Source organism: Delphinapterus leucas, chromosome 16 (genome assembly GCF_059928025.1).
Source record: "Delphinapterus leucas isolate spDelLeu-1000000601 "Yukka" chromosome 16, BTC_Dleu_Yukka2, whole genome shotgun sequence".
Lineage (NCBI taxonomy): Eukaryota > Metazoa > Chordata > Mammalia > Artiodactyla > Monodontidae > Delphinapterus > Delphinapterus leucas.
In genome coordinates, this window is record NC_143144.1 from 31,826,133 (window position 1) to 31,849,071 (window position 22,939).

Consider the following 22,939-nt stretch of genomic DNA (forward strand, 5'->3'; position numbering starts at 1 on the left):
CTGGCATGTGAGCGCTCAGCTATCGGCTGCCTTCTCTACCATCGTCGTACAAATACCTTTTCAAGCTCCACGCTGGTAAATAAAGAGAGCGACCTTAAAGTTTCCTTTCCCCGGGGCCCCAGCGCTGCTCTGCCCAGCCTCTTCCCAGCTAGGCAAGGGAACCCCTCTATACACAGTGGCCTTATGCCCAGGTGGGCTTGGATGGCTGGGGTACAGGGAAGCACAGGTGGCTTCACATACCTGGGATGCAAACCCTGGGGGCCAGCCTCTCTGGGGACAGGCGGAGAGCTGCAAGGGCCGACCCTGTGGCTGCGCACGGTGTAGATGGGGTTCCTCAGGACGGAGCTCACAGTGGTGCTCGGGGTCATACTGCGGGGAACAGTGCCTGCAAATGGGCAGGGTGAGACAGTGGCCCCAAAGCATCCAGCCAGCCCCAGATCTATGCAAGCTTCTGGCCCTGCTCCACCTGTAAGGCAGGAGAACCCTCTTCAGTGCTTCCCATTTCCCAGGCTGCTATGGGGAGAAAGCACTCTGAAAAGCTAAAAGATGTCACTGATAGAAGACTGAACACTCCAGACAGGTCAGCAGTGGCTAGATCTTTGAGGACACACAGCAGCTCCCTGAAATGACAGTCTCCACTCTCCCTGGGACTGGGCGGCCCTGGGAGCCCGCATCGACCCTCCTCCCCGGCCCTGCCCTGCCAGCTCACCCACAGACGCCCTGCTGGGGTAGAAGGGGGGGTTGCTGTGCCGGCTGGAATGCCCTGGCGAGTAAGGGGACCACTCCTGGAGATCTGGGGAGAGCTCTCCACTGGCCGGGACACTCTTCTGCTCCTGCAGAACCAAAGGCAAGAGGCAGTGGCTGGAAACAGGGAAACACACAGGCATTTGCAAGCGATTTCTATCCCTCACGACCTAGCTTCTCCCACTCAGACACATGACGTGACATTTGGGAGAGATCGTTAACTCGTTTATTCATTCACGTTGCCTTACACATCTGGAAGAGAAGAACTTCCTTCAAAAATACTTTGGAAGAAAACCACACAGAAAGAATCTGTTCTTTCGAATAAACAGCTTTTGTGTGTAGAGAGGGTGGAACACATGGGTGCATCGGGCACACGTATGTAACAACTCCACACAACCTGCCCAGCCGTGTGAAGCTCCGTGTCTGCTGAAAGTAACACGGATTTGTTCTCCTGCTCACAGCAATCTCTCCCTTCTGGAAATGACCACAGCACCCACAAAAACAAGCCGGCCTGTCCTGCTGCCAGCTAACAGATTCACACGTGCTATCTTGACTCCCTAAACCCTTTGAGGTGGGTCCTTGCCACTTGGGTTTATTGCAATACAAGTTCAAAAGCTTCTTGCTCAATAAGCAAATCAAGCCCCACACCCAAGAAAGCGTTGCCCTCTTGGTGTCATATTACCGCTATCACGCACACCCCAGGCTACTTTCTAATCTCCTAAAGGGAGACTGCTTCCTGCGGGCACTCACCCCTTCCCCGGGGCACTCACCCCTTCCCCCGCGCAGGTGCTGAGAGCAGAAGCAAAGGAGCCAGGGCTAAGCCTGAGCTGGGGGATGCCAGTGCGGGCGGGCACAGGTCCCTGTGTGGCCCGCCCCACCTCCACCTCACCCTGACCCACTCCAGGGCTGAGCTCTACCTCCAGGAACTGAGCAGAGATCACTACTGGAGCGAGCTTGGGCCGAAAGCTGGGAGCAGACTTTGGCCTGCGGCGCTTCTGCCCCAGCTCGTCCGTCTTCTGGGAGGTGAGGTCCTCGTCACAGGACTTCTTGGCCGGCAGGTAGGAGGAGTCCCCATCCCCTTCAGGGTAGTAGCTGGAAGCAATGCGGACCCTGGCCTTGCGAGGGGGCGAGGCGTGCATGGGCTCTCCGGGGTCCATGTCGGGGGGCAGGGCACTCGGGGGGCTGGTGGATGGGGAGCTGCCCACTAGAGTGGCCTCTGACTCAGAACTGGTTTCCAGTTTGTGCTGGAACTTAATGGAGTCACCCCTCCTGGGAGGTTTTGGGGGCGTCAGAGGTCCCACCCTCTTGGAGGGCAGGGGGGAGTAAGCAGGCCCAGGGCCTGGGAGCAGGTAGTCTATTTTGGGGGGCGTCTGGGGGCGTTTGAAAGTGTTTGGGTCAAAGATAGACTTTCTTTGCTTTGGCTTCTTGTAAACGGAGAGCTTCTCGGGTCCTGCCGTGGAGCTGAGCACAGCCTTGGGCCAGGTCCCGCCGCTGTTGGCATTCTCGGGCTCTGCCTTGTCCAGGCGGGCCTCTGCCTCCCCACAGGGGCCCACCTCAGTCTCGAAGGGCAGCAGTGGCCGCCGGCTACGCACGTCCACCGGCCCAGAGCCACGCTCCCCCGAGGCGTCCGAGCGGAAGGGGCTCAGGCTACGCTCGGAGGCGCTGGGACAGGCCTGGGGGGAGACGGCAAAGGTTCCCCCGGGGAACGGCTTGTGCAGGAAGGAGCTGCTGCCTCCTGGGGGCCCAGACTCCCTCCTGTCGGCGCAGAAGATGTCCGTCTGCGTGGAGCTGTTGTGCTGCATCAAATTCCGTTTATTCTGAGCCTGGACCTCCGGGCCATGGGCTCGGAAGCTCAGCATCTTATCAGAGTCCTTGATGTTTTCAAAGATGTTCTGGCCACTCCACGACGCGCTCTGAGGGAACACCTAAGTAGGGGTTGCAGAGGAGTGAGGAAGAGAGCCGGTGAGACCGCACGACCTGGAGCTGCCACCGAAAAACATCCCTGGAGGTAGAGCGATGGTCAGGAATGGGCCACACACACCCCAAAGTTGGACAGATGGACAGACGTGCAGGCATGTACACCTCGCCAACAGGTGAGGCTTGCTCACAGCCAGGCCACTGGGAACCCACAGGAAAGACACAAAGTTCCCTTGACTTTGAGCACTTTCTGAAATCACCTGCACTGTGTCCTGCCTATTTTTAAAAATTATTAAATGTAAATATAAAAAATTCACTGTTAAAGGCATCTTACAGTACACCTAGACAATGGAATACTGTTCAGTGATAAAAAGAGACAACCTATCAAGCCATGAAAAGACAATGCAGGAACCTTAAATGCACAGTACTAAGTGAAAGAAGCCAATCTGAAAAGGCTGCATACTATGCGAGTCCAGCTATATGACATTCTGGAAAAGGCAAAACTACAGAGATAGTCAAAAGATCAGTGGTTGCAGGGGGTTGAAGGGGAGGAAGGGATGAACAGGTGAAGCCCAGAGGATCTTCAGGGCACTGAAATCACTCTGCAGGATACTGTAATGGCGGATACATGTCATTATACATTTGTCTAAACCCGTAGAATGTACAACCCCAAGAGTGAATCCTCACGTTAACTACAGACTTTAGTTAATACTAATGTATTAATATTGGCTCATCAATATTACAGAGCGGAAGATATGAGAACTCTCTGTACTAACTCAACTTTTCTGTAAACCTAAATCTGTTCCCCAAAAAGTCTATTAATTTAAAAATAATTTTTAAAAATATCTCTTAATGAAGTAGATGAGCCTTTTTCCAACCTTCTTAGAAAAGCTGATAAGAAGTACAATAAACGCCCTTAAACCCATTTAGATTCAACAATATTTTGCCCAATTGTCTGTATCTATTTATACTGCAGAACATTCGAAAATAAGTTACAAATATTATGACGTTTCACCCGAACAGCTTTAGCACGCATTTCTCCCAAATAAGGCCATTCTCCTGTATAACCCCAATACCATCATTATACCCAGGAAAAGTAACAATTCCCTAAGATCATCTAATTATCCAGTCCAGATCCAAATGTACCCCCCACCTCCAAAGTGTCCTTCATAGCTAGGATTTTTTGTTTCTGGGTTTTGGGTTTTGGTTTTGAAACCAGGATCCAGTCAGGGTTCATGCATACCTTGCACTTATAAATCAAGACCTTTTTTCCAAGGATCCCAGTGATGTGGAGAAGTGGCTTGGGCACAAGGAGCTGGGGTTCTGCCTGCCCCAAAGAGGGCGAGAGCAGAGCCAGTGCAGGGCGGGGGCCCTTACCTTCAGGAGGGAGAGGGTCAGGGAGTCCTGGCAGCTCCGCAGCAGAGATTCACACTCATTCAGAGACTTGTTGTCCAGTGCAATGCCATTGATCTAGGGCCAACAGAGAGCCCGTCAGGCCCACCACCAGGATAGGCGTTCTGCCTAGCTGCTGACCCACGCTGGACAGTGGGCCTTGTTCTGTAAGGTGCCCCCGTCTGGAGCTGGCAAAGGAGAGAAAGCCCCTCCCCAGTTAAGGCCCTCAAGGTCCAGTTATGGGGCTTCTGAGGCAAATGAAACACACAGCCTTAAAAGCACTCGGGGGAAGTGACTTTGACTGACTGGGACCAGAACACCACGGGTCCCAGAGCGACATCCCGGACCCACCGCTTCCTGCTGCGTGATGCTGGACCACGGCTCAGAATCCTTTCAAGAGCAAAAAGGAAAACAAACACGGACGCCCCCCCAGGGGCGCGAGGAGACTGAAAACGAGATCATGATGTGGGAGGCTGGACCCACATGACATGAAGTATCATCGCAAAGACTCCTACAGCCCCTCACGCCTGAGTCTCTGTCCGCACCCCTCTCAGACACGTTCCAGTCCTTTTTAAAAGCGTATGTGCAATAGGTGAACGGTGAGACTGGGGTGCACCCATACCATGGAGTCCTACCCGGCTTCGAGAAGGACCACAGCATCAGCACATCCAACCACGTGATGGAGCTCACAGCACGAAGCCAAGTGGAAAAGGCCATCTCAAACGGGCAAGTACTGTAGACTCTACTTATACAATATCCTCCAAATGACAGACTTATAGAGCTGGAGAACAAATTAGTTGCCAGGGCTTATGATGGCGGGGAGGGGGCACGCTTAGGACTGCGGGGGTTAACAGAAAGGGGTGACACGAGGGAGATCTTTGTGGTGGTGGACAGCTCTGTATCTTGATTTTTTTTTATCCTAAAATGGGATAACAGATTTCATAGTTACGTAAGACATAACCATTAGATGTTAACTGGATGATGGGTACGTAGGACCTTTCTGTACTATCTTTGCCACTTCATTTTTTAATATTGTTTAACATTATAACTGAATTATAATTATTTCTGTAATTATTTCAAAATTGAAAGTTAAAAAAATATATATATTCAGAGTGATTATCTTGGCGTGGTAGATTAATTTGGTTGGTTTTGTTTTTCTTTATAACTTCCCCACATCTTAAGAGTTTTTCGTAATGGCCATATTGCTTTCAAACTCTAGCTCGCCCCCAAATCTGAAAAACACTGGCAAAGATGTGAAGTAACGAGCTCCCCCAAACACGGCAGGTGGGACTTCTCAGAAGCACAAGGAGGGAAATCACATCACGTGTTGAATGCTTATGCCCTCTGATCCAGCGATTCCCCCACCCGGGACTCTATCCCATGGCGGGACACAGCAGTGGCCATGAAGCACTATTACAATGGCAAAAAAATGTCCTGACTGTCCATCAGGAGACCGGCCCAAAGGCCACTAAGGAACATGCAGTTACTGAAGTGACTCAGACAGATCTAAAGATGTGAATCTGGAAGAGCCTCAAGGCACGCTGTTAAAAACAGAAAGCAAGGTTAGCAGCAGCACAGTATATACTATGATCACATCTAAGTTAAAAAAAAAAAAAAAAAGTGGGAGATATAAGTTTTGAACGTTTGGGGGAGAAAACACAATGAATTGTTAAAAGTATTTCTCCTCAGGATGGGAACTGGGAGACGGGGAGTCCAGAACCAGAGGAAGGTTCCCTGACACTTACAGCCACGATCCTGTCTCCCACGGCGAGGGACCCCTCTCGGGCAGCCGGGCTTCCGGGCACCACGGCGGCAGCGTACACTCCATTCTCCAGGCTGATGCCGCTGTCTGCAAACCAGAGGGCCCCGGTTAACCCCCGCCTGGGTTGTACGGCCCTCTGGTTGTCTCATCTCGTCTTTACGAGATAAACTTTTAAAAAGCATGTTGGCAGACTGCGACCTGTCCATCCCAGCACCCCGCCCAGGTCACACCACCCAGGGACCCGGTCAGGTCTGGTCTGGCGAATCAAACAATCAGAGACAAGCAAGACCCAGGACCCAGACGTCCCCCTAGCGGGAAGCACATGGGCTGCACTGAAACCACATCAACGCCTAGTTGTGGGAATGAGGGGTGCCCGAAAACACATGCGATCTCTCTGCACGAGAAAAGGGCGCCCTGCCCACCTCCCCAGCCCCCACCTTTATGCCCGCTCAGGTTGATGTGCAGTGGTGTGACCGCCTTCCCGCCCAGGGACTTCCTCCGACGCACGACCATGTTGATGGCCCCCTCCCCGTTGAGGAGCGCCTTCATGGCCTGCTTCTTGTCCTTATTGATGAGGTCCACGTCGTTGATTCTCAACAGCCAGTCATTGACCCTGAGGAGGGGGACAGCCAGGTCACTGCCAGCAGAGGCCTTGGGACCAGGGGGCCGGCCCCTGTTGCTCCCATTCGGGGAGCAGAACACCAGAAAGCAGGTACCCCACAAACACATTCAGAAAGGTTTCCTCGGGGCTTCCCTGGTACACGGTGGTTACGAATCCGCCTGCCAATGCAGGGGACACGGGTTCGAGCCCTGGTCCGGGAAGATCCCACATGCCGCGGAGCAACTAAGCCCGTGCGCCACAACTACTGAGCCCACGTGCCACAACTGCTGAAGCCCGCGCGCCTAGAGCCCGTGCTCCGCAACGAAGAGTAGCCCCCGCTCACGGCAACTAGAGAAAGCCCGCGCGCAGCAACAAAGACCCAGCACAGCCAAAAATAAAAACAAACAAATAAATAAATTTATTTAAAAAAAAAGAAAGAAAAAAAGAGAAAGGTCTCCTCTTCTAGGAAGGTGGAGTGGTTAAGCTGGCAAGGGTTGGAGCCTGGTTTCAAACCCTAGCTCTACCACTTACTAGCGGCATGACGTAGTCCCTCTGGGCCTCAGTGCCCTCATTTGTAAAATGGGGGCAACAGAAGCACCTACCTCATCGGATTGTAAAGATTAATGAATTATATGAAGTACTTAAACTTAGCAAATACCAAGCACTATGTAGGTGCTAATTATTATCATCACTATTTCATGGGATGAGCAGGCAATGCACATTCCAGACTCTCACACACTTCACCTGAGCCCCTTACTACACAGAGAAGCAAAAGGCAGCACCTGGTGAGGGGAGAAAGGTCAGATTCAGAGGCGATTCGGAGTCCGAGCAGCCTTTAAGAACAACGTGAGCAGTTAAGCCTGAAAGCCTCAACAGCCTCTGTGAGGCCCCCAGGTCCTGGGATGCGTTCATTTAAATGCCACCTGGCTCTCCAGGTCCTCTGCATTAGGTCAGAGGGGAACTGCCACCTTCCCTCCAGAGCCTGGAGCCCTCTACACTCACCGTAAGCGGCCATCAGCAATGCTTCCTTTGTCCACTTTAGTGACAAATATGCCACAGTCCCCCGGCAAACAAGGCTCATTCACACCCTCTGCCATATCGAAACCAAGTGCCTTCAAGTCAATATCCTCCTGGCAAAAGAAAAGCGGCAACAGCTCACTTTACAGCAGTGATGAGAAACATTTGGCTCTTACACCCCCCCAAGACACTCACTCCGAGACGGGTGCTGTCCCTTCACCCTGACGGGACACCTGGTCCCCAAGATAAAACCTATGAGCGGCTGTGATCCCCTTTCCACCACTGGAAACACACACACACACACACACACACACACACACACACACACACACACCCTGGCGCTCTGCTCTTGCCTCTGCTTTCCATGCACTGCGCGCGCACGCACACACACGCGCGCACACACACACACACACACACACACACACACACACCCTGGCGCTCTGCTCTTGCCTCTGCTTTCCATGCACTGCGCGCGCACGCACACACACGCACACACACACCCTGGCGCTCTGCTCTTGCCTCTGCTTTCCATGCACTGCAAGCATCCGCCGGGTAACACAGGAGACCAAGCTGCTACTGCATGGGGCTTGGACAAGTGCAGGGAAAGGATGCATCCACACCCTGGGAGAAAAAGCTGACCTCCCAACTAGCAGCCATGAAGCTGGGGGACCCTGCAAGAGGGCCATCCTTTCCCTCCCCCATCCAAAGCCGTCACGTTGAGGAGAGCTGGGGAGAGAAGACACAAGGGCGGTTTACCGTCTCCCTTTCAAACTCCACGACTTCTGTTTCCCACTCCATGGAGTCTGTGTCAATGGCCGAATCGTGGGAGCTGTGGGCCATCAGCTGCCGGAACCGGGCCTCCTTTTCCAACTGGGATTCCATCTGTTCCCTGTGAACAAAGAGAGAGCCATGGCAACGGCCCTCTGGGAGGCAAAGCATCCCACCAAAGTCCACTCGGAAATGAGGTGGACCATTCCCCTCCTCCCTCATACTTCACACCAGCTGCCTCATAAACCCAAGGCTTCTTGGGTACCAGTGAGTTTTCATAGTTTTTTTGTTTTTGTTTTTTTAAGTCTCAGAAAATTGCCCCTAATTTATCTAGGGGTTTAATGCAATTCTTACAGAAATGTCAGCAAGACTTTCTGTAGGCAGGGATAAGACTATTCTAAAATATACACAGAAAGGCAAAGGAATTAGAACAGCTAAACCCATTTTGAAAATGAAGAATAAAATGGGAGAAATCACTCTACTTGATTTCAAGACTTATTATACGGCTACAGAAATCAGGACCGTGTGGAACTGCCAGGAAGACAGACACATGGATCAACGGAACAGAACAGAGGACCCAGAAATAGCCCCACAGAGTACAAAAGGTGCAGAAGTAGTTCAGTAGAGGAAGGATGGTCTTCAACGAATGATGCTGGAGCAAGCGGACATCCTGGCAACAGACTCTCAACCTAAACCCCATACCTTATATAAAAATTAACGCAAGACCTATCACAGATTTAAATATAAAACTAAAAAACTTCTAGAAGGCAAGTATAGGAGAAAAATCTTTGAGATCTAGGACTGGATTAAGGGTTCTTAGACATAACACAATCCATTAAAAGTAAAAAAATAAAAATCAGCAAATCAGATTCGATCAAAATAAAAAGCTTTAGTTCTCAGAAAGATCCAGTGAGGAGGACGAAAAAAGACTCAGAAACCTGTTAACATGCCCCAGTAACATCCTTCTTCCTAGAACCTGGGCCCAGATGACCTCTCCAATTCCTCAGCACTGCCCAGTGGGTTCCTGCCACACCCCTCACTACTGTCGTTTCCTGCTCGACTGGACACGCTCCCATGTCCACACCTTTGCCTGAACCATGCTCAAGAATGTGTGGCCGGCTCTAGGAGGCCACGCAGCCCACGGGTAGTCCTTCTCCAAGCTTTCTTCCCGGACAGAGAAGCAGCTCTGCACTTCATGCTCACCAAACATGGCTCACCTCTCACCCACTAGGCACATACATCTGTTGCTTCTGCAGACGGGGGTTTCCTGGGCAGCGGCAAGGACTCCCTCACCTGCATCCCACTGGTTAGAGAACTTAGCTCAGAGAAGGTGCAAATACAAATGTGCTGAATGAACAAACAAACGGAACTTGACATTTCTTAGAAGTTCCAGGCAACTCCAGCTCAATTAACGTGCAAAACCTCCTCCTGTGCTCAAGCTCCCGAGGCTCCAGGCTTTGCCTTAATTTGATTCCACCACCTGCTAGACCCTAACTGGGTGCCTGGAGAGAATCTGTCCCTTTGCCGCTTAACCCCCGGGATTTTCTTAGAGTGCTCAAGCCCCAGGGCTTCTGGGTTTTCACGGAGTAAATGAAGCTGTTTGCCTTACGTTAGGAGGTTCTGTTGAACGGGGAAGAAGGGGAAGCTGTCACCCACTTCCGGAAGGCGTCCCTCGGCTGTGCGAGGCTTGCACGCTCACCAGCTTCCAACCACCCTATCGGTTCCTCACGAGCAGGCGGACAGCCACTGCTTCTCAACTACCCGGTCTGGCTCTGGACTGCACTGACGATTGGCATCTGCCGATTTCTCTTCTTCAGCTTGGATCCCTGTATTTTCAGTACACTGCTAGGGGCCACCAAGCCTGAAGTAACACCCCTGGGAGCAGCGCTGTAACTGAGGGGATGCTGTCTGACATCCCAAACAGCACAGACTGCTGAGCGGTAGTCACAACCGCCTTCAAAAACGCTGCATCAGAATCTGTCATCATTCTGTTTGACTGCATGCTGGTCTCTCGGATGGCCCTGCCTTTGGTCTGTCTCCGTGTACTGTGAGCCCCACAGGGCAGGGACCCAGCAGCTTGTGCCTCCCCCGGGGCCTGGCCCCCACGCAGCAGGCACCTGGCAAGTCCTTGCTGAGTTGCCGAATGAATGAGGGAGGGAGGGAGGGAGGGGAGGGAGGGAGGGAATGAATGGACAACACATGCCTGCCTGTCCCCCAGTGGACCGCCCGGGGCAGGGACCTTCCTTCCGATGAGCCTTGGCACACAGTGCCTGCCGACCCCAACTCACGCACTAAAGGGCCGCTGCCACGCTCTGTGCTGATCTAAGGATTTCTAATTAACTCTCAACAGAGAGGCAACACTCGGACACATTTTACGGACTGACCGAGTAAGGCAGAGTGAAGGGACAGACTGCCGGGCCTGCTCGTGGGGCTGCCTTGTCCTGACGGAAGCGGACACCGTGCTCCCGGGCGCCAGCGCACCCCAGCAGGCGCCCACCCCAGCGTACTTGAGCTCCTTCAGCTCCCGGCTGACGTCGTTCTTCTGTTTGCGAGTGTCATCCAGACTGCGCAGGGCCTCAGCCAGTTCGCTCACCGCCCGGTCCCGCTCCCGCCTCAGGTTGTCACAGAGCGTCCTGGCAGAGGGGGCAGAGGGCTAGGTCACTGTGAGGGGCAGGGGACAGAGGACTCACGGCTTGCAGTAAGGCCTGCAGCCCATGCTCCCGAACACCCCAGATGCACAGATGGAGCGCTTGAGAGTCTGGAGGCAAGGCCACCCAGGCCAATCCCACACAGAGACAGAGGGGACACTGGGGACCTGGCAGAGGAGACACCCCCACGGTTACTAGGCAACGAGCATCCGCTTCTGAACGTCCAGTGTTCGTCCCACAGGTTCAGCCTCAGTGTGCCTGGGGTTAACGACCACGCTCCCACCCGCGCAGCCCACCTGGCAAGCCCCTGTGCTCCAGCACCGACCAGACACTGCACCACTACCCACGTGCAGGCTTTTCTAGAGATGCCCTCCACCCCACAACTAGACTGAGCCCCCCACTTGGACAGAAATCATGTCTTAGGCATCTCTGCAGCCCGGAGCCCTGTGCAGGTGGGAAGTGCAGGCTTAACAGCTCTCTACTAATGGACGTGTGGCCTCTGGGCTCCCAGGATCAGCTCAGTCACTCAGAGAGGTGGTGGGGACAGGTGACCAGGCAGCAGGAGAGTCTGTGCTGTGCTCTGTGCCACCTCCAGAACGGCATCCTGCCACTCGATGGACCCTGAGGGCTGGTCCCCACTTCTCCATGGCCCCAAATCTCCTCCAATCCGGAACCTTCATCTCCTGACCAGCCCAGGTGGACATCAGTCTCTCCAAACGGCCACAAGGGATCTTGCAGAAACTCTCAATGACCAAGTCCTCCCTTAACGCCATCATCATCACCACCACCACCACCACCACCACCAGGGCCTCTCTTGGCTTTATTCCAGGCCAAGGGACAAGTCTACACTCCTGGGCTCCCCTTCACAGGCCCTCACCACCTGCCCTCAGGAGACCTGCCAGCCGCTTCTCCTGTGACTCACCAAGTGCGCACCCCACTCATGCCACAACCAGTCCCAGCTCTGCCCTGAGCTCACCATACACCTTTGTTCATGATGGTCCCTCAGGCTGCAACACCCATCCCCCCTTCTCCACCTGGAAAAATGCCACTCGAGCTTCAGTTCTAGCACGAACACCATGCTTTCTGGGGAGACCTCCCTACCCGTCCCCCAGTTCCCTGCATGCCCCCACGAATTCACTGTTCACGCACCTCCCTCCCCCGACCACCCTGTCCCACGAAGCTGCCTGTAGCCCCCGCGGTGCCGGCCCCTCATGGGCATCACACGTGCCCAGCAGCCTCAAAGGCTGTTTCTCTCCCAGGGTCTCCTTGCTCAAGGGACCTAAGATCCTGGCACACAGTAGGCGCCCAATGAATACTGGCTGAAAGAACACATTTTTGAAATGTCAGTTGCAACAGAAACCCCCTAAGAAAAAAGCCTGGCCTTATACCACTTCACGGGGGTCCATGCTGTGGACACAGCATGTGCTCGGACCTCTAGGGTGAAGGGAAATGGGAAGTCGAGACATGATGGAAAATGCTAAAATTCTCACTATGAGGCGAAGCTGGGGCATCACCTAGGGTGAGGAGGGACGACCCAGGTCACGCCCACCTTACCTGGAAGGAAGTGGTTATGACTCCGACCCTCCCACAGACCCAGGGCACCACGGGGAGACCCAAGCCCATGCGGCCCCGGGGCGCCCCATACCGGATGCTGTCCCGCTCCGCCACGATCTTGTCCCGCTCCTGGAAGGCCCAGTCCCGCCGGCACTTGGCCACATCCGCCTCCTGGAGGGCTTCCTTCAGCTCCTGGCACAGAGCCTTGCACTGCTTTCGAAGGATTTCAGCCTCCTTGTTGGCTCTCCCCGCGTCCATTGTCACCGTGTCTTTGATCTGGCGGGGGTGAGGGGCAGGCAGAGGGGAAGGTTACCAGGCCTTCTGGCCCAGAAGTGCCCTCCGACTGGTATAGGAGCTGGGGCTGGACTCTCGGGAGCTGGACGGAGGGAGACACTGGGGTCTCAGCCAGAGCCCGTCCCAACACCGCCCCCCACCCCCCATGACTACGTGTTTCACAGCCACGTTCACACCCCTAGCGATGCTATATTAGGGTCCGCCCAAACTCTCACAGCGCCACACAGAGCCAGGACCAGGGGCCCAGGTGGAATTCCCCCTGGAGGGCTCCTGCCAGACCCTGCCCTGCCACTCACGTGGTATACGTTTTGCCAAGAGCCCACTACATGTCCCTAAAGAGCTCTCGTGACGAACGTGACACGAGACCCCACTGCAGTGAAGGGTGCAGCACTGGTCACCATGCTCCCCACCCGCTGCGTCTACAATACAGTTTTTACACTCCAGCATATGGAGTTATTCCTCAATCTGAAAACACACCACTACGTTTGCTGGTGAAGTCCTATGTGTTTCAGTTCCTTTAAAAAGCTGAGATCTAAAGGATTTGCACCTGGACCCCCCCAAAGCGTTACACGCTCCATTAAAATTGCAAATCAAACTCTTTGAAGCGCTCATACAGAAAGCTCCCTCTGTGCCTCTATAATCCTCAGAAAAATGAAGAATGTGACAAATGACAAAGTGAGCATCTACTGCAAGAGTAACTCCTGGTCCGGCTCAAAGGCTTTCTGAAGAAGCAAAATACACGCAACATGAGAACGCGCCTCTGCTCATCCTCCACCTCTCGCAGTACTTCCTCCCTCGCACAGAGCTCCCCCACTTTCTAGCAAATTCAGCTCCCCAAGCAGGACTGGGCATAGGAGATGCAAGTGCATTCAGGGGCAGCAGAAAGACCGACCCGTCCAAGTGACCAAGCTGGGCTTTCTAGGGGACAGCGGCTCTGTCAGAGGGCCTGTCTTGGGAAGCAACCTAGTATCTGGAAGGACCTCCGTGACACGCAGCAGCGCCCCACAGCTTCCCTGTGGGGGACCAGCCGCCCCGGACGGTAACCATGTCCTCCTGACGCCGGCGAACCTTCAGTGGACTTGGCCTGCCCATGGTCAGAGTCTGGACACCGGCCCTTGTGAAGGAAGCTCCTAGATGTGCCCACTCGGAAAGGTGGGAAGCAGGGGAGAGAGGGGTCACAGCTGACCTGGTGTCCAGAGTGAGGCAAAGACCCTGACAGGCCCCCCCCCCCGCCCCCGACTGCCCTCTCTTTGCACAACCCACTCTGGAGAAGACAGCAGGGAGAGGGAGGGCCGTGGCAGAGAAAAGAGGGTAAATAAAGAGCGAGGTACAGAGAGAAGGGAGGACAGTGTAGGAAGCCATCAGGGGTCAGAGGGAAAAAGAACCACCGCCCCAGCTGAGCGCAACGAGGACAGTTCTGAGACCAGGAAGCTAGCCTGGCTGAAGGCCCACCTCAGCCAAACCCACCACCACCACCACCACCAAGAAGTGGCTGCTGGAGAGGGGCGGGATCAATCCCCAAGGGTCTCGCAGGCCACGGGGAGATAGGACCCTCCTGCCCACACCTCAGAGCCAGGATGACCCAGGTCACAGACCTGGCCTACTCTGGCCAGGCGGGGAGTGGTCGTGTCCCAGAAGCCAGATAAACTCAAGAAGGAGCCGAGGAAAAAAAAAAAAAGGAAAAAGAGCGACCACATGGAATGTACCAGTCAGGTAGAAGGTATCAACCAGTCTCAGAAATGTTGAAATGTGTGTGCATTGGCAGAGAAAGTACATCTTGGAGTTCAGGAATTATATTAGTGCCATTTGCTGAGGATATCCACAGATGATACTGACCAGAGGTGCTTTGATGTTGGTAGAGTTTCCTCTAGAAATAAAAAATAGGGAAACAAAAAAAAAAAAAAAAAAAAAAAGAAGGAGCCGAGGGTTTCAGTTCTGGAAGCTGCAGGGGTGGGGGGCTGGGGCTGTCCTCTCTTGCCTGCTGACTGGGATGGGTGCCCAGAGAAGACTCCTGCCTCAGCTGACAGGCAGACTTCACACGCTGCCAGGGCCCCCCTGCCAAGGCCCGGGAACCGGGCTCCAGACGGGAGGCACACATGAGCAATGGGAGGGGGGTGACACAGGCCACCAGATCTAGCACCACGGGGCAGTCAGGGGTCTTCCTCCTCCTCTGTGCTTCCACATTCCTACAAAGAGCACGATTGCTCTTCGCCCCCCTTGCTCCCTGGGGGGCATCCATCATCTCAGCCCCCTCCAGGGGGCTGCTGGCCTATCACAGGCTCACCACCTTCTATGGGTTTAACACACTGTCCTCGACTTTTTAGCTTACTGACCGACTCAGGCATTTTTAATGTTTTATTCTTCATCATTTTGTTTTCCTTATTTGGTATCAACATTTTCCCCAACAATTAAGCTCTCAAACCAGAATGTGAAAGTGAGGTGACATTTTCTCCAGGGCAATTACCAAGTCCTAACGCATTATATTTGCCCATTAAGAATTTCTTCATTCCAGTCTTGTAAAAATTGCATCAAAGGAAATACTCCTTTTCACAATGGCTTTCACCTTGATGGTCTGGAGAAGTCTCACTCCCTTTGTAGGAAATTATTGCTGTTTGGCCCATTTTTGCCTATGAAAACAATCTTATAGGATGCACCCTAATCCTAACAGGGTAGTAAGGCTCAGATGGGCATACAAATAATCCTAATAATAAAGACACAAATCATTCCTACTTTATGCAGATATTATCCTAAGTGTGTTTTCAAGGTTAAACCACCTGATCATCATGACCACACGGTGAAGCGGATGCTGTCAGCATTTCCAGTTTGTAGGTAAGGAGACTGAGGCCCAGAGAGCTAGGAGCGGTAAGAGGTCACATGGCTGAGGAGGTCCACTCTCCAAACACAGTCCCCAGCACGGCCTGGGCATCAGGCAGCATCACAGTCCGCAGAGAGGCCCACGAGGCCCTGGCCGCCCCTCGGGCATCAGCCCTGCCTCATGCTCGGTCCAGAGGGTCCTAGCTTCAACAATCCACACACACACACCGTCCCTTACTAAGCTGCCCGACCTTTAACACCTTGCTTTTCACTTCTCACAGCCCAGTTTTAAAGCCTTCATTCTAACTGACCTGCACCAAGTAGAACGGAGAGGTATGAACAGAGAACTATTCCGATGGGAAGAAAGTCTGCTCTGATCAAGTCCAGCAGCTCGAAACAGAGCCACACACAAACTAACCGAATGGGAAGGCGGTCTCAAAGAGGGGAGTCCACAGGCCTGTCCAAGCCCCAGCAGGGCACACCTGCTCTTGGGGGTAAGCAACGCCACTGATGAGGCCTGGCTGGTCAGGTAGGAAAGATGCAGAGAATCCCCGCTGATCACTCGGGAGTCAAGCTCAGTGCCTCAATTCCGATGCTGCTGAGCGCCACTCCCCTGACCCTGGAGGCATGCCCCCGCCAGGGAGCAAGGCTTGAGAAGAGTACTGGGCTCAACCTAGTAGAACAGCTTCCCAGGAGCCCAGACCACCCCTCTAAAGAGCAGACTCCTCAGATGTTGGGGTGAAGGAACACTGAGTGTGCCCTTCTGGACTCACAGGGCCAAAGGTACCTACGGCTTTGGGAACGTGGCCCTGGGATCTTGCTTCTTAAGGAGCAAGCCCTTGAGCTGACTTCCAGCAAAAGACTGATCTACCATCACATCAGCTGTCAGCTCCAGACACCCAGAACCACAGCTGAACCTCACCTGTGTCCCCTGCAGCCCGAACAGAGCTGGGCACCGAGTGTGAGCTCAGCAGTTACCCAGGAGGCATCCAATAGCCCAGGCAGCAGCAGGCTGAAGGCTGCTCCCTGCTCCTCTGGACACCTGGGCGTCACAGCCCTCTTTCCCTCGCCACCTTCCTACCTGTCGCAGCGCCTCCATCTCCTCGCTGGCCGCCTGCTTCTCAGACGTGCTGCTCTTGAGCTTGGACTCGGCCAGCTCCACCTCGGTCTGCAGCTTGTCCAGCTCGGAGATGACCTGGTCGCGCTCGCTCATGATGAGCTTGTACTCGCTGTACACTGCATCCCGCTCCTCCTTGTACTTCTCTGACTCCTTGGCGGTTTTCGCCTGTGTGGTCCTCAACTCCGTCAGCTCCGACTGCAGCAGCTCCATCTCCCACTGCAGGTCCTTGTTCTGGGCCGTGGCCTTGTTCAGCTCGTGGTGGATGGCCTCGAACCTGGCGGAGAGAGGCAGCCAGGACGAGGGCGTGGGGACCTGCCCAGCCAGCTCTGCCGCGCCGGACAGTCGAGCGTGAAGTTTTGAACGCGGTCATTCTCCACACCCCCAAGAGAGAAAAGTGATGAAGGACCAGGACCCCTGGACCGGGAATTTTTCTCAGCCTTTTACAAATAGTGGAAGATGGACTGAGAATTTCATGCCCTCTGCTCTACTGGAAATAACAGTGTTATTTCTTCCACAGTCAGGCTACGTTACCTTTAAAAATAAGAACAAAACAAAGCTAGAATCACAGCCTATGAAAGACAAAAGTGGCCTGAACAATCGTTGAGTCTGAGCACCTCATTTTACAGATACAGGGGATAAGGCCTCGAGACACAGGTGCCTGGCCCAACGCCTCCAGGTTAGCGTGAGAGCACCGCTCGGTCCTTCCAGGCCCGGAAGCACCTGCCATGCAGGCGGCCCTGCAAATTACAGCCTGCAGCTCTAGAGCAGCATTTCTGAGTGTGGGTTCCTTAGAAACCAATCCTGCACAGAGCTCCATTTAAAAAAAGTGTGCTCTCTGATGACTGATGTTTGGGAAAAACACTGCATTCTGTTCCCTCTTGGGAGATTCTAGCGCACAGTATCGGAGTAAAGGTTCTGAGAAGTCCTGCAGCACAGACACCTGTTTGTGTGCAACCCGGCAATTCCCAAACCCTTTTAAAGCCAGAGAACGCTTTTCATATAAACCTGATAAGCACCCCAGAGAACAGGTATTCTGCAGGAACGTACCTTAAGAAACAATGTTGCAGGGCACGGGTCACATCCCTACAGATTATCTACCTTAATAGAAAGTGCAACTTTAGAAGAACAATGCCTAGGACAATTAACTTTCCTATCTGCCAGGTGGGTGACTGACACAGAGGGGAGAGGCTTGTGGGGTGACCTGAGAAACAGGACGGTCAGAACACGCCCGAGTCGCTCAGATGGAAGAAAGGAAGGAGCACAAGTGCCAAGACAGTGTCAGGAAAATGTTTCCTGGACGTAAGTAATTTTTGATTGAAAAAGTTCAATTGCTTTTTTTTTTTTACCCCCCAGAAAGTGGCGGAGAGCCTTGCAGATAGGTAACCACAAGCCCACAGAGGAGAGTGGCCCCTGGCAGAGAGGATGCTTTGGCCCTCTGGCCATTCTCTGAGTGCAAGAGACAGGCCAGCTCGCTCGCTCCCCTCCTTGACGGCCTAGGCTCCTACCTCCTCAGGGAGAGGGCGCACTGGTGCTGCAGCTGGATGGCCGTGTCCCTCTGCTGGGTCAGCATCTCCGTCTGCTTCAGAAGGCGCTGGTTCTCCTCCTCTAGCTGCTCCAGGCGGCTCAGGTCCGAGCTGTGGACGGCGACTTTCTCGCTATACCTCTTCCGCAGGGCGTCATAGTCCTTCTTAACCACCTCCAGCTTGTCCATGGCCGTGTCATACAGCTTGTTGAGAATTTCTGATGACCCGTTGTGCTTCAACACCTGGGGACCACAGAGTCACGATTACCAAAGGTCTGAGGGCAGGAGGAAGGACAAACTCGCCTCCGTCTGTCTGGGGGAAAGACTGTTGACAAGGGAGGGGAGGTCACACCCTCTGGCTTTCAGGGGTCTTGAGGTCTGATTCCACAGGCCCCGCTGAGTTGATTCATTCGTTCACAAACATTTCTTAAGTAGTGTACAGGAAAGAGTCACCATAGCAGGCCTGAGACTTCCATCCTTAGAAAGGCCTGCTTGCAAGTTGACGCTTAGCTGGCGTCTGGGAACGTGAACAGTAAGCAGCTCCCTGGATGATATAAAACTTTCCCGAGTGACAGGAAGGGCTCCCCATGCCTGGACTGGATGAACAGTGTGTTTTCGGCTCAGCACCTGCTTTCTTCTGGGAGTCTGAAATTTCAGAGCATGCTAAGCAGGGGGTTCCTACGTGGCCAGCTCCCAGTAAAAACCCCGGGCAGAGAGCATCTCATGGGCTTCCCTGGCTACATTTCGCACGTGTTGTCATGATTCGGTACTGGGGGAACTAAGTCTGTCCTGTGAGACTCCACAGCGGGAGGACTCTTGGAACCTAGCACCTGATTTCCTCTGGACTTCACACCATGCACCTCTTCCCTTTGCTGATTTTGCTTTGTGTCCTTTTGCTGAAATAAATTTTACCTGTGAGTAGGATTATACGCTAAGTCCTGTGAGTCCTTCTAGCAAATCACCAAACCTGAGGGTGATGCTGAGGATCCCTGACACAAGTACCTAATATATTCTAGCCCTGTTCTAAATGCTGGTGATGCTGAACAGACACAATGACTGTGGCCTGTGGACCTCTTAGAGACAGAGATCGGTAGATAGAGATCAGTTCTCAAATAAAATAACTTGAGAGCATAATAGGGGCTGTCAAGGAAATAAAAAATAAAACAGGATAACGAGCTGGAGGGAGACTTCTGGGCAGCAGAGTAGCTTGTGAGAGAGTCCATAGCCTGAGGAGGCCTTTCTAAGAAGGTGATTTCTGAGCCTGGGTGCAAATGAAGACCAGCAGCCAAGAACACATGAGGCAGAGGAGTGAGCAAGTGCAAAGGCCTCGAGGCAGGAATCACCAGCCATGTCCTAGGCACAAACAGGAAGGCAGGGAGGAGTGACTGGAACCCAGTGAACAAGGAGAAGTGGATTCAAAAAAATGGCCAGAAAGCAGTGGTTAAGGCTCCGCGCTCCCAATGCAGGGGGCCCGGGTTCAATCGCTGGTCAGGGAATTAGATCCCACACGCATGCCGCAACTAAGGAGCCCGCCTGCCGCAACTAAGACCTGGCACAACCAAATTAATAAATATATACTTTTTAAAAAGTATAAGGTTAGGGCTTCCCTGGTGGCGCAGTGGTTGAGAGTCCGCCTGCTGATGCAGGGGACACGGGTTCGTGCCCCGGTCCAGGAAGATCCCATGTGCCGCGGAGCGGCTGGGCCCGTGAGCCATGGCCGCTGAGCCTGTGCGTCCGGAGCCTGTGCTCCGCAACGGGAGAGGCCACAACACTGAGAGGCCCGCGTACCGAAAAAAAAAAAAAAAAAGTATAAGGTTAAGAGTGCAGATTTTAAAAAAATAAAATAAAAAGGCCAGAGAAGTCGGCACAGTTTCAAGGCTCACAGCAAAGGCTGTATCCTGAGTGAGATGGGAACCATGGGAGGGTTTAAGCAAGAGAGCTTTCTACTCTGAATTACAGGCGGCACTAACGCTCACTCAGGGTGCTGCTCTACAGAACAAAATACACGATGTGTTAAGAGGTGGTCAGGGCCGGCTGACTTCTGCTAAGCACCTCAGGGGATCTGAACCCTTGGGCAGAGGGCTCATATCTCCTGAGCACCCCCGCAGCCCCCCCACCCCATGACACGACTGAGCCAGAAAGGCTTGCTTAACCGTTCCAGGTCCAACAGTCTAGGAATCACCTGGCTCATCCAACATGGACCCTGAGTTATCAGAAGATCTTTGCAGCCCAGAGAACCAGGACCTGGAACTACTGAATATTCCCTGTGGAGGGAGGGTGAGCCCTCAATACATACGATTAACAGGAAAGAGCTAATTCAAATGTCAGAATCTTTTAGAGGCAAGGAAAGTGAGTTCATTCCTCTGAGACATTAGCTCCTAGGACTATAGATTAATGGGGGAAAAGGGAATCTCAGAAATCAGCTCATTCAGGGCTTTTAGTCTTTTTCCTTTTCTTTCTTTTCTTTTTTTAAAGCAAAACTCCTTCCTTCAAAGGAAATCTTACGAGGACACCAAACTACAAAACTCACTTTAAAAAGTGGTACACAGCTTCCTCGGGCGGTTAAAATCTTCACCATTTTATAAAAATGCGTCACTGTTGCAGATCAGGACTGCATGCTGAGAAATAGTCAGAAAACCACTGACTTAGCCTCACTCGATCATTTAAAGTCTTCTTAAAGACACAATGCAGTATCTTCCAAACATACAGCAAAGCACAGCAAATAAGGTAACAGAATTTTAAGTACCCACCACTTAGCTCTCATCTTAAGGACTGGCTCCAGGACTCTCCACGGATACCAAAATCCATGAATGCTCACATCCCTCATATAACATGGTGTAGTATTTACATACGAACTACGCACATCCTCCCTATACTTTAAATCATCTCTAGATTACTTATAATACCCAACACAACAAAAACGCTATGTAAATATAGCTGTCAGCAAGGCAAATTCAAGTTTTGCTCTTTCAAACTTTCTGGAATTTTTTTTTTTCCCCAATCCCTGGTTGGTTGAATCCTCAGATGTGGAACCCACGGATATAGAGGGCCGGCTCTACCTTGTCGCATGTCTCAAATTGCTTTCCAAAGATATAAAATAGTACAGGTGCTTGGCCAAAGCCCCCAGTACACCCTTCTCTTATCTAGTACCCCTCTCCTCCCCTCCAGAATTGCTCTCCTAAATTTGCTGTCAACCATCACCATGCACAATATTTTACCTATACTGCTGCTGTGCTCATGAAAGTTCCTAACGGTGGTCCCTGTGCTTCCTTCTAGTCAACGCTGCTTTTGAGGTGTGATCAGTGCTGCAGGGAGTGCTTCACTGTAGGAGTACATCACACGGGTTTTTCTTTTTAGATTTTTAAAAAAATCTTATTGAAATATAGTTGATTTACAATGTTGTGTTAGTTTCAGGTGTACAGCAAAGTGATTCAGTTTTACATATATATATATATATCTTTTTTAGATTATTTCCCATTATAGCTTATTATAAGATATTGAGTATAGTTCTCTGTGCTATACAGTAGATCCTTGTTGGTTATCTATTTTGTATTGCGGATAGATCTTTTTAAATTGAAGTCTAGTTGACTTACAACATTCTGTTAATTTCTGCTATACAACAGAGTGATTCAGCCATACACATACATTCTTTTTCATATTCTTTTCCATATGGTTTATCAGAGGATATTGAATATAGTTCCCTGTGCTCTACAGTAGGACCCTGTTGTTTATCCATTCTATATATAATAGTGTGCATCTGCTAGTCCCAAACTCCCAATCCATCCCTCCCCCTTAGCAACCACAAGTCTGTTGTCTATGCCTGCATCACACATTCTCAGTCTGATGGATAGATGTTTACATCATCTCCATTTTTTTTTTGCTGTTATAAATGACACTCTTGTGAACCCTGTACATGTCTCCTCTCCCACACCGGTGAGATTCTCCTCTAGGGTGGACACCTTGAAGTAGAGCTAAGGATCAGAATACGGACTTTTCCCCGCTGATTGGACGATAGCAAATTGCTCTCCAGGGAGGCTATCCCAATTTATATCCCACCACCTGTGGGCAGGAGTTCTGAAAGTTACTGTCGTCAACGCATCCTCACCAAGGTTTCATACGGTCAGGTTCTTCTTTTAGTTTTTACTTGTGATAAAATACACATAACACATGACCGTCTTAGCCTCCTTCAACCTCTGAAGTATACATTTCTGTAGCGTTTCGTGTACTCACATTGTTGTGCAACCAACTTCCAGAACTTTTTCATCTTGCAAAACTGAAACTCTGTCCCCACTAAACAGTTAGCTGTTCCCCCTCCCCCAGCCCCTGGCAGCCAGCCTCCTACTTTGTTTTCTATGAATCCAACTACTCTAGAGGTATATACAGTATTTATAAATAGAATCAAGTAAAAGGAATCCTACAGTATGTATCTTTTTGTGACTGACTGACTTCATTTAGCATAATGTCCTCAAGGTTCATCCAGGCTGCAGTATGCGACAGAATTTCCTTCCTTCTTGAAGATGAAAAATATTCCATTGTATATATGTACTGCATTTTGCTTATCCATTCATTCGTCAAAGGATACTTGGGATGTTTCCACCTCTTGGCTATCGTGAAACAATCAGATTTCTTTTTTAAGTACTGCCAGTCTCATGGACAAAAAATAAGATCTCTTTTTTTAAAAACTTGCTTTCCTGATTACTAGAAAGACAGAGCAACTCTCCTTATGTTTATTGACTACACACACTTTCTCTTCTATGAATTGCCTGTCCATATCCTTTATTTTCCT

The 22,939-nt window shown here is 51.9% G+C and overlaps 1 protein-coding gene across 9 annotated transcripts in view; it reads right to left on the reverse strand.

Moving 5' to 3' along the window:
- The window catches only part of DLG5 (discs large MAGUK scaffold protein 5), a 189,964-nt gene that overhangs the window by 91,940 nt on the left and 75,085 nt on the right, over window positions 1-22,939 (reverse strand). For 6 of the 9 annotated variants that reach the window (XM_089897745.1, XM_089897749.1, XM_089897747.1 and 3 more), the window contains exons 6-17: window positions 18,137-18,396; window positions 16,593-16,905; window positions 12,495-12,679; window positions 10,709-10,834; window positions 8,190-8,322; window positions 7,419-7,546; window positions 6,253-6,428; window positions 5,799-5,902; window positions 4,039-4,131; window positions 1,662-2,669; window positions 710-833; window positions 241-466 (exon numbers count right to left, since the gene is read on the reverse strand). In XM_089897745.1, coding sequence (XP_089753871.1) covers window positions 241-466; window positions 710-833; window positions 1,662-2,669; window positions 4,039-4,131; window positions 5,799-5,902; window positions 6,253-6,428; window positions 7,419-7,546; window positions 8,190-8,322; window positions 10,709-10,834; window positions 12,495-12,679; window positions 16,593-16,905; window positions 18,137-18,396 — 2,876 coding nt within the window. The remainder of the gene's footprint in view (window positions 1-240; window positions 467-709; window positions 834-1,661; window positions 2,670-4,038; window positions 4,132-5,798; window positions 5,903-6,252; window positions 6,429-7,418; window positions 7,547-8,189; window positions 8,323-10,708; window positions 10,835-12,494; window positions 12,680-16,592; window positions 16,906-18,136; window positions 18,397-22,939) is intronic. The other 3 variants (XM_022590971.2, XM_089897746.1, XM_089897748.1) reach the window with 2 other exon arrangements.